This window comes from Apteryx rowi, unplaced genomic scaffold (assembly GCF_003343035.1).
Source record: "Apteryx rowi isolate R43461 unplaced genomic scaffold, aptRow1 scaffold_71, whole genome shotgun sequence".
Lineage (NCBI taxonomy): Eukaryota > Metazoa > Chordata > Aves > Apterygiformes > Apterygidae > Apteryx > Apteryx rowi.
Genome location: NW_020450994.1, coordinates 160,923 through 172,993, shown reverse-complemented (window position 1 = coordinate 172,993; position 12,071 = coordinate 160,923). Strand labels below are relative to the sequence as shown.

Genomic DNA, 12,071 nt, shown 5'->3' with positions numbered 1-12,071 from the left:
TTCTAGTCTATTGAATGCCTAGCCAATCTTCTAAATTCAGAGACTAACTTACCAAATTTTTATAGTCAACTACCTTCTACAGAACCACAAAGTATTTCAGCAGCATATCCCTTAAATGTAGTAGTGTGCTTTCTTTTCATCTCCTGGCTAGGTAGATGGAGTCAACAGCTTTAATATGAGTCTTGACATACAGGGAAAACTTCTCACCATCTCAATAGTGACGTGAAACTTGTGCTGCAATGAACTAGGCTGATTCTACTGATAAAGCTGGGAAGATTTATCAGTACATGGGTGCTAGGGTGGAGCAGATTTAGCATAGTGACTTCAGGAGATTTCTTGATTAGTTTCAAGTCTTTATTTCTCCCTCCCCTCCCAAAAAAGGTTCATCCACTAAATCCATTCTGTGTTGAACAATCTGTCTCTGGTGCTACATGAATCAGGTAGTTGTATTTGAATAACTCCTGCTTCATTTTGATCAAAACATCTAAAGAAAAGTTTGGCCTTTTCCCAGTCAAAATGATTTCAGTATTTCATTTTTTCATCCCAGAGTAGGACGAAACTGAACACTGCAAACATTATATTTTCTTGTGGGAGATATGTTTCCTTTCATGTAACTCAACTGTGAACTTTCAAATCATGACATAAGTGTTAGCAGTGGTTCAATATTTGTCTTCATTTGCAAAGAACACAAAACAATGGGTGGTTCTGATGGGTGAGGCACCTCGTAGTGCCCAACAAAAATACCCTTTAATACTGATTTCCTGATTAATGCATAGAAAACACACATGTATCTCAACATTTACCTCACTGCTTGTGAGAGTTAAATACCTGAAAAGATAATCAATGAAGAAAGAGGAGCTGAAGATGTAAAATTAAGAAGTAAACATGTTTAACAGTGTTAGACAGCATCAGAGTAAGACTTACCGAAAGAGTGAGGTTAGAAAACTGTCTCTTCTTTTCTCCAGTGCTGACCTAGCATTTTGGTTGTTTTGTTTTTTTTTTTTTAATAGAAAGTTTCACAATAAAACTAAATAATAATAATTATTAGGTGGATTAATAGATTATTAGCAGATGGCTTCACTCCGATAAATCATTTCCAGGTCATTTTAAAAGGAAGTTCAAGTGAGTATGAAATTGCAGTTCTCCGCATCAGAAAGATTTCCTTTCTTAAGTTGAGTCCATCCCTAGATTACAATGTAAAGCAATAACCCTGATGTTTTAAGGGCAGAATTCTGCCCTTAGTTTATATCTGCCTGATCTTAATGACTTTGCCCATACCTTTAGTATTTAAAAAATGCACTGACTTTATTCTTGGCCAAATTCTTACTGCATTGAATTTCTGCATTGGAGATGCACAGCTGTAACTTAAAGAGCAAAAATGCCTGTGGGAGGCTGCAGATTTCCACGTACCCAGGTATGCTGTACAGAGCAGTCCTGTGAGCTCGTGGTCACAGGCACTGAAAGAGCAGGAGGAGCAAACCCATTCCAGGGCATGCAGCTCTGTGGAAAGACTGGAAAAGTGGGATCATTCTCTCTAAATGAGCCGTTTGATGTAAAAATTGACATAAACCAAAATCTCATGCAAGAGGGACAATTTAGATATTTTTCAACATAACATTTAGAGTTTAGGAAATGTAGAAGCTGGCTCACTGTGAATGTATTAACCAGCTGAGTTTATTGTGTTTCTCTCCCCATCTGTTTGCCATTTTATCATGTTGCACCAATTTGTTCGTACAGGGAACATTCTGGAAAAACAGCAAAGGTCAAATGATAAATCTCACTCTTTCTCCTTCAGCTGGAGACACTTACACATTTGCAGACATTTCCTTTATTATTCACTTCTCTAGGAGGAGGTCTTGCAAGAGACAATCGGACAAGCCAACAGGTTAGCCTACGGTTTGTGGAGACGGAACATTATCTCCTAAATCTCTTTGTAGCGCGCAATATCTCCTTAGGGTTCCCTCTTTCATTCCGGTGCAGGCACTAGCAGTATCTGCTGTAAAATGACTATAAAGCAGTTTTTGAGCTAGCAGGGATTCTTTGGATTGTAACTAGAGCCAAACAAAGATGTGTTTAGGAAAACTGAAAACGCTACTAAGCAAGCATGTGCAAAGCAGCGATAGTAACAGCTTTCATTTGAAAAACAAAAAAAATTTTCCTTTCGGCCCAGGCATCGAAAGCTCAGAGAAGGGAAACAACGGAAGAGTAGCCAAAATAAATGCCCTCCTGTCTACCAGGGAAAGGTGATGGAGGGTGACTTAAGACAGGATGCTTAGCTGTCATTACATCTTGTCTGTTTGTCTGATTTTATTTTTATTTTTAGTGAGATAATGTAATATTCACATTCTCTGTGCCATTACATAGGAGCCAGGCAGTTGGGAGCTACTCTTTTATCAGTGCGTTGTGCCCTGCTGGCGCAAAGAAATGAAACCTCAGTGATCAATAAATGTTGTATTGACTGATAAAAGAAAACATACGTTAACTTTGGCATTTCCCTCCAGCTGCAAATAAACAAATACAAAATACCTGCCCTGTGCTATAATTTTCACTGGAAGACTGTTGGAGACATTTGCAGCTAGTCCTGTGTAAACACTAGTAGATTCAGGGAGCACTTGGAGGTTATTTCCTGTAATAAATATCACAAGGACATCTTAGAAAAGGACACCAGAATAATTTGGTCTGAAAGGTCATTTCTGTCCCTATTTTACTTTAATAGGCTACAATTTGAATATTTTGGGTGGCCTAGACTTAATGTTTACATTTTCTATTTTGTTTACATTTATTTACTTCCTTCCCATTGTTTTCTCTTTGATTAGAAGAGATCACACTTAGAGCAGAAATGGTGTGAAAGTATCAGAATACTCTCTCAGAGTGTTTGAAGTAGTCTTTTCCTTTTCAGATATCTTTATGCATATAAACTTAAGCATTTCTAGTTTCCCTAGATCATTGTTGAAACCAAACTGCCGTGTGAATGATTACACTGATTTTAAATGGATTATAACGGCACATAGAGCAAGCAATTATTGGCAGCCAGCTTTCAGTATGAGTCAGGATTTAACCAGGCATCGCCCAAAGGCAGGCATGGGAATTTTGTTGCAAAATCTACATACTTAGACCAGGTCCTCTCTGTTATTGTTCAGTATTTTTCTCATTTGGGGGGAGAAGAATTTGGATCCAGATTTTCCRGTGTGGGTGGATTAACTTAGTAAATCAAACATTAGATGCTCATCCTGCTAACGCTTTTATATGGTTGAAGAGACTCACTGACGTTAGGACACAAGCTCTCAGGAATAAATTAGGGTCTTCCCCTCTATCTCAATGTATTCCTTTTTATAGACAGATACGGGATTTGGAACTGCTGGTAATATACCTTTACTTGACAGTTATGAACCCCAAATCCATAAAAAAAAGATTAAGAGAACTTGATTGGTCAAAATGTCCTCAGAACAATCTTTTTGGCTTTTAAACAAAATCAGAATAGTGCTTCCATATCACTGTATAGTGCACTGTTCCCATATCACAGCCTTCTCAGCTTATAATGGTTGCACAGTCTGGCCCCTTAAGAATCAAAGATTTTAGTGGTGGTTTAGCAAGCTTATATCTCATTTATTTCCTGTATTTCCCTGGAAAGTTAAAAGGCAATTAATTTATACAGACAGCTTTAATTATTTATGATCTTGATTTTTTTGATCCTGAAGGCCAGATCTTGACAGCAATTGGACAGTAATAAGAGAGCAGATCCAGATGGAGTCCATGGTTCTCAAGGGACTTCTCCCAAATACCAAGTATCAGTTTGCCGTCCGAGCAGCAAATTCCTACGGATCCAGCCTCCCCAGCGCACCAAGCGATGTCATCCGCACATTCAGTGAGTAAAACCGCCTTTTCATAGTTAAAGCTGCATATTCAGGGCAGCCTTTACAGGACCATTGGTGGAAGGAGTCCCTCTCAGAGGCTGGGCACAGAGGCACCCCAGGTCTGRCACCTCTCCTTCCTGTTCGTGGAGCTTACAGCATCCTGTGAAAGTTGAGCCACTGGTGAAAATTTGAAAGGCTCCAGGCAGAAGCACTCTCATGCTGTTTCTCTGCTCTGGAGGTCATTGCCAGATATTTTTGGATCTCTGCTTACTGATTTTTGTGCTGGCCTCATGCAGAATTGATAAGTGAATCTCATGGGGAGGAATAAGAGAAATGAGTCTATTGTTCATCTTTTTTACAGTTCTTTAAAACTGAACTGTATATATTACATGTATAATTTAAACAACTCAGAGAGACCAAAGCAAATCTGTGCTGTTTTCTGAGGAGTAAGGCTTTTAAACTATTAAGCACAACTGTGAAAATAATTACATAAACAAGTAAGCATCCCTTTTTAATCAGAAACTACACAGTGAAAATGTTAGGTGAAATTGTATTCAAATACATCTAACTAATCATGACTTTGTAGTAATTATATCTACATTTGTGCAGCAGTGTGGGCCATGCACATGGCAACAAGTGGTGAGTCCTGCACACATCTCCTGCCTGGCTTCCTCAGAGTTTAATCCTCCGTCAGTGCTAGTCTGTGGGCTGACTGTGGCATCATGTTGCTCCTCATAACTGGAAAGTGATAGCTGTGTCTGAGAATCCCAACCAAGCTGACACAGAGCACGTTGGGAATGGTACGAAGCACAAGTCTTCTACACAGTGAAAAACACAATGTCACAGAGCAGAGTCAAGACAGGCAACAGGGCCAAAGCTGGTGGGGACTATATAAACYGTATCCTTAATGTGCCAAACTTTGTGCTGGATCTAAAAGATTTCAGTACTTTTAAGTTCCAGTTTTGAAGGCATTTATAGGGGATAGAATACCAGGCGAGAAAATGCCTGGATATAATTTTAACAGATTAATGAACTATAAAAAAGGGCAACAAGATTGACATTTTTTTCTTTTCTCACCTATGCGCTCAAAATGCAAATCATCCTTAATTAACTGATAGAAAATGAGCAGATGATATTCAGATAAGATTGTCTGTGGTGCTCTGCAAGAGCAATTTGCATACTGCGGAAATGTGAACCACATCTTTCACAATCAATTTAACCCACTAAGGATTTATTTCCAAATTGCCTATCTTTATATTCTCTATCTTGAAATCCCATGTTCTCATTGACTCCTTTATGGCAGTTTTTATCTTCTTTTTGACACCATCGTAAACTGAATCCCTTGGGCAGTTTGCATAAAGTTTGTGGCTGCTGAACTCTAATTTCTGAACCAAATGTTTGTGAAAACCATGAAGGTGCAGCTTGCTCTTGGTTTCCTTGGCCCTTAGATACCCAAGGATCAGCTTCCTCTGCCTCAGACTTGTTTGTGTGTTCCTCTGTATCCTGTTTATCTTTGGACATGAGTGTCTGCATTCTTTGGTCAGAAAAGATAAAGTGTTTAGCTCTGCTGGTAAGGATGGGCTAGTCTTCATACTGGGCTTATTATTGCAGTACTCCAGGACAGACAGTTTGCCTTTTGCAAGTTTGAAAACTGGAAACTGCCTGTTCTGCAGAGACAGAGTGATTTAAACTGTTGAAAAGTTCACTGTGACAGAAAATGTACATATGTTTAAGGGCAATCAGGTAAAACTTATGCTTAGTTCACACGATGTATCTGCAGGTAATAAAATATCTCCATTCTTCTAGTAGCCAGGTAGCCAATAGTTACCTTCTTTGGCCCAGTTAATCATTAAATTCAGTTGCTTGGATATAGGCATTCAGTGCATTTGAGGTCCCCTAGGGTGTACCGGCTGGTTTCCAGCTGTCACTGCAGGAAGGCATGTGTTTCCCATGTGTCTCCCAGATACCTGACAGCCCCATGGGGCTGTCTCAGGTACCATAACGCATCTCAAATAGCACCAGATGCCTCAATCTCCCAAAGTGCCGGTAGACACTTCATAGTCACCTGCCATGGCTGAAAAGGACATAYGGAGGTGCCAGGCGGTTGGTGTGTCTGACACTAAAACATCTTTGTTCTTCAGGGTGCACATCATAGGAATTATTACCATCATTATTGCCATGTTTCCTCCTCTCATGTAAATAGTGAAGCATGCCACAGATATTTGGTGCTATTTTCTGACTGCCCATGTATTCCTCAGAAATACTTGAAATATCTTGGGGAGCTGGCATAAATCCCTGCATGTCTGCCTACTTTTCATTACACTTAGTTCACATAGTGCTGGTGCTAAGATCCTTTGTATGTTTGGATTCAAAAATTGGTAACCTTTATGCTAGTATATCTTGGATTTTTATACCGATTTTGACATAATTATTGACTTTCTGATGCTTCTTTTAACTGTAAATCCAATTCCCAACATTACCTCAACTACACTGGACCTTCAGTGTCCCTGCTGAAATGTGAAGTCTCTCGTAGCTCTTATGGGCGGACTGAGTCTGCGATGAGTCCAGCAGACACTGAGTCTGCGTTACTTGAGGATTTGTCCTGCACTGACTTCTGTGAGCATGGGACCTGGGGCTTTGTATCATTCTAAGGTATAATTTTCTTACTTTGGTTTCAAATGTGGCTTGATTTGCAGTACTCCTGACTCTGCATTGCTTCAGGTCATCGTAGGAAAATGTTGGCTTTGTTTGCTAAAATGTTCCCCTACAGGGCTGCTAACTGTATCACCTGATGTGACAGACCTCCCAAGATCCTTGCAAACAGAACATGTGGCCTTGATTACCAGCAAAGTTACCCCCTTACATAATAAAAAATGCATGCTTGGTTTATGTTACATTGATCCATTTTGAGGGAGGAAGGAGAGGGCAAGATTCCCCAAGGATTCTCATTTATTTATGACTTGGTTTCATTTTGTTATAGAAGGAAATGATGCAATACTTTGCTTAAATCAATTTTTGTGCACTTTATAATTACAGATGCTCGTTACAGGTATTTTGCCTATATGTTTGTAAGGTTTTTTGCTATATCAAATCTTTCAAGGTGTCTTGGACAATTTACTTAAAAACGTAAGATTTCACATATCAAGTTTAGTAACAATAAAAGTAATAAATTATCCTGCAGAATCAAACAAAGAAAGTGTCCTCACCTGCATCACTTAAATACCCTGTATCTCCTGGAGAAACAGATGGGGTTTGCACTATGCCCTGAAGGTCAACAGTCTTGGGCTTTGCCCGACCAGCAGAGGAAGTGTACTCTGTTAAAAATACCCTCCTGCTTGTCTCCACAGCAAACATGGCAGAGGTGGCTGCTTAATCTGTTTACCTCGCTTCCTCAGGGCCTAGCCATCAAAACCTGACATCTCCCAAATGGAGGCATCTATATGCTCTGGCTCATATTGAAAAAGAAATTAGCACAGGTGCTTAAGTATTCTGCAGAGCACTTGAATGTGTCAGCTGAGTCTCAGACACAGGAAAACAACAGTCCCTTAGGCTCAAACCTTGATGCAAATGATGATGATGCATCTTGAAGATAGTAAATGGAGAATGCTTTCTACGGAACTGTTTCCCAGAGATCTCCCCATACTTTACAAAGGCAGGATTTGTATTTACTGTCCCCATTATATAGACAGGGACAAAAAGCAAGGGACAGGCCAAGCAATATGTAATGCCACACTGTGAGTCACTGGCAGGAACCGAATCCGATAGAAATGCCCCTGGTGTAATTTGAATTTAGACCTGTGTGGTCCTCTGCATGAAGGTGACCAGCCCGTTAACACTTCTGTTTAATCCATCCACTTTGCAGTACTCTGTGCTCTACCTCCTATGTATTTCCATGAGTTCTGATCAATATGCCAGTGGTACCTAAGTGGCAAAACAAAAGTTTGTGTGGCTTTCCGTTTGTTTTAAGAAAGATTTTTTTGACATAACTTAATCCTTGACTATTTGGGAAGAAGCTGTCCTATGTTTGTGACGCCCCACAGGTTTTTCAATTAATTACAGAACAGGATTATAAGGCCTGGTAGAGGGTCTTAAATAGGCTTCGTCTCCTTGTACACTCAAATGCTGATTTAATGAAATATAGCATGCCTGTAATTTCTTTAGTCATTGTTTTGGTATTTGCAAAGTACCACTTTGCTTAATTATCTCTGATTTGCCACCCATTCTGAGGTGAACTCTCCACCACAACTATGCATTACTCTTAAGACACGGGCTGGCATGTGGGTTTCACTATGGCTAGTCCTCTTAGCTTCTCTGCTTTCTGTTTGTTTTATAGTTTTGTTGCATCATGTCACATGTAGGAATCRTGTCACATCCAATAAACCAGCAACAAATGTGGGGCAGAGAACAAGGTGACTGAAAACTCAGTGGGATACTGGATAGTCGTCTCGTGTGTGTGCTCACCCGTATACATGAGGGTACATCTCCACATCTTCATTGCTGTGCTCCCAGATGCATTATGCTTTACCTAAACTGCTCACAAATCAGCCAGAAGAGTAATATAGCATGTGCTGGCTGAAACTGTCAGCTGGTGTCAGGGAGTTTGAAAGGGGGAATCTAGGACCGTATCAGAGACCTGTGGATATTGGGACACCTTCTGAAGTTGCACTTTTCCTGGCGATGCCAAACTTACATCCTGAAGGTCTTTGAAGAAGGGCCTCAAAGCAGTCTTTTCTACCAACCACAATAAGATGTCCCTTCTTTGCTCTCTCCAGGCTGCAAATGTTGTACCAGTTCAATAATGTAAAAAGAATCATTGTCTGGTTTAAAATAGTGGGTACATTTTGTCTCCCAAGGTCTTCTGTTGGAAAAGCATGGAACATTTTGGTCTGCAAGATGAAAGAGGTACACCTTTTACTTTGGGAACTGCCAATTTCTAAGTTATCGGGTCTGATTGTGTGCTGGTGTGTACTGATGTAGTTTAGTGATAACTCCACTCAAATCAGGAGAGTTACGGTTGTGTAAAACTGGCATGGCATTAAAACCTTGTGTATATATGAAAGTAAGTATGCATATCTGAGAGCAAAATTGAGACGTAACATTTTCTGATGATGTGTGAAAATAAAGATACTTCATTCCCTGTATTGTTTCATTCCTGCCATCCTTACCAACTAAAACTCCATTAAGCCAATAGAAAGTTTGCTTGAGAAAAGAAAAAATGTAGAATTTGCACTGTAACAGATGTTTATTTTGTGGCTTGCGACCTCTAAGTTAGAAAATAGAATTTATGTATCACGGCTTGTCTGAATACAGATTAGGTTGTTTTCCTTGACACATGATTGATTAGTAATGTGAGATTTAATGATCCATGGTTTCTCCTTTCTTTTTCTCAACCCTTAGTTTTATGGCCTCTGTTACTCTTAGGTAAATTATAGATTTATCCATTAAAAGAATTGAGTTCGATTTGAAATAGTTATAGGCGTGCAATATAAGCACTTGAATTATAACGGCAAGTAGTAATATTACAGACCTGATTAAAAGTAAGCGTATTCCAGTGAGCTGAAACTTGCTGCATCTGCTGGAAGCTGAGTTAGTTCTGGGCTCTGTTTCATTCAAATACTTTCCAAACTGCAATTCACATTTATAATGCATCTGTTTGGGTTTTTGCACAGAAATTCTTTTGCAGAAGCACATCTTATAAAACCACTTTTGCCAAAGAAAGAAAGATCCTGGTGCAGTGATGGATGGAACAAAAGCAACTAGCCTTCCTACCTGGAGTAAAATTACCTTGTGGTGGTGATTAATCTTAGTGACTATTCAAGTGAATAGCAGGAGTAGCAGGTTTTGCTCACGCTTTGGTAATAACTATTTTTTCCACAATGAAAGCAAGTTTGGGATCAGTTTATACCTCTGTCTACCTCTCCAATTTAATCCTTTGCCTAGGTCTTCACAGTCACTTAACAGTGGTATAAATTCGGAGTCATTCTTGTGACTTTAGCAATGTACATGATGCCACATGTACAAGAATTTGCACAAGGAAATTGTGTTGTGAGCAGTCTCTACCAAAAATAATCTGGATACATTCTGTCCCATTGGCCTCGTCTCTTTACCAATCATAAAACTGTAGGTTCTGTGCTTAGCTCAGTTAGTCAAACTCTTTTTTTGTACTGATTACTTCTGTTTAATCCACAGTTAAAATGTATTATTTACAGATGGTTAGGTATATGAATTACAATGGAAAGGCTTATACATCTCTCTTCAATCAACACGCTGTTTTGTTTGGAAATGTGTATGCCTCATTATAGCTACTAATTGGCCTCTGATTTTTCTGTATGCTGATGTAACATGTAAAGTCTATTGATATGTAACTCCCAAGGAGTGTGTTGTGGGCGGCCGATTAGCCAGTGAGGGCACACATTCATATCTGGTGCACATATGTTTGTTTTTATAATTGTCTCTCAGGATTTCTGGGTTGCAGTGATGGTAGTGGAAGAGCAAGAGTACAAAAAGATTCAGATCAGTGCTTTTCTGTCTGACTTCAGGCCGGTAGGATACTTCTCCCTTTTTCTCCACTGAGATGGGAGATTGCTAACCTGAATTAGACTGGTTCAAACAGCACGATCGCGTTGTGCCCACACTGCTCCGTCTGAAAGTCTGCCGAGCCCTGTCGTCTTTCACTGGCTCCATCAGGTTGCTCAGTGGCGGTAGTGAAGGTCTCGTGACCATTGGGTGGTGAGGTGGCATTTTCTGGGTTGACAGGTCTCCCTTCTGCGGTGCTCTCCCTCAGCAGGCATCCTTTGCCTACCTAGACTTTGCATCTCTCCTTGGTGCAATATGAAAGACTTGCTAACTAGCAAGAAAATATGGGTAGCTTGTGGTTGCTAAAATAAGCAAATACACATGGTTGGCCTGTAGAGAGACTTTGTAAAGCAAAGGTTACCTATGCTATTTTTAAATGACCTCAGAATATTTTATGAAAAGGCAAATCTATCAAGTGCTTTGTTTCACTGGTTACCAAATCCATTATATTCTAAACCTTACCAAAATGAAAAGAAGCAGTTGTGATGCAGTTACCCTGACTGTATTTCCTCATGAATGATCATTTCTGTTAAATTTTATTAGCCAAAAAGCATAACCCATAGTTTAAGCAGAAATCTGTTGTGTAAAGTATGGAAAAACACAGGCATTTTTTGCACTGATCAACTTAGTGTTTCATGGCAGTTCTCAGCCCAGAGTGCGTTGCAGCCCTTTTCAGTGCTCCGTGGGTACGTAGCTTAGCACATCGCATTTGTCCCTATTCCTTTTTTCCAGCTGCTAAATTGCATTTTTAAAAAAGCCTAAAAATGCACTTAGGATGTTATTTTCAAAAGTGTTGGAGTCAGTGGAAGCAGGTAAAGTCCTAAGCAGGGTGTGCCAGAGAATCCCTACCCAGATGCATTTCTTTTGCCATTCCACATACACTCATGCTCTTATTAATTCAGGCAAAATATTCAGTTAGCACTAGGGCAAATAGGGGACTGTGTACTTATACAAGGGAAAAGTTTGGACTAAAAACAATATAGCTATTAAAAAGTGGCAAACACTGGAAAAAGTTCAGAGCCATTTTCCTGAAAGTATGATAGATAAAAGTCAGGTTGCAAAACTGAGCTTTTCCTGAATTTGTTAAGGAACCACAATAAATGACTAAATGAAGATCTTCACATAGTTTGTTTTAAATTGTTTAGGTGTTACTTATACAGCCTGTTTCCCATCTTCAACCTGATGCATCTGCTGTACAAAATGAATACCGACACCATTTCTGATCTTAGTGTCCTGAGTTAGGAAGAGGTAAGATTTGAGCTGTGTATAAAGAGAAAAAAAATCTATGAACTGAATATGCCAGTTGTGTCTTTACAGGCTCTGAAGAATTAGGAAGTGGAAGTTATGGGCATCGATATATCACAGACACAGTAATTGGTGATGATGAAGGATTTGATATTGATGATTCAGACTATGACATTTACATAGAAGAGGTAAATTTCAAGGTTCCACTTTGGCATTTCTGTTTTCTTTATAGTCTTAATATTTTAAAGTGTCTGATCTTGTGAAATTTAATATCTGAACTTATACGCACAGATAAAACAGTGTGAATGTTCAATTTTTCTCAGTGAGGATGAATTTGTTACTTCAGATCTGTATCTTAGAAGGCAGTTTTTCATTTCCATGCAGCATTTTAGGTTA

At 39.4% G+C, this 12,071-nt stretch overlaps 1 protein-coding gene across 1 annotated transcript in view; it reads left to right on the top strand.

Moving 5' to 3' along the window:
• The window catches only part of EGFLAM (EGF like, fibronectin type III and laminin G domains), a 58,547-nt gene that overhangs the window by 11,992 nt on the left and 34,484 nt on the right, over positions 1-12,071 (top strand). Inside the window, exons 5-6 of the mRNA XM_026087278.1 lie at positions 3,699-3,865; positions 11,748-11,863. Of these exons, the coding sequence (XP_025943063.1) occupies positions 3,699-3,865; positions 11,748-11,863 (283 nt within the window). The remainder of the gene's footprint in view (positions 1-3,698; positions 3,866-11,747; positions 11,864-12,071) is intronic.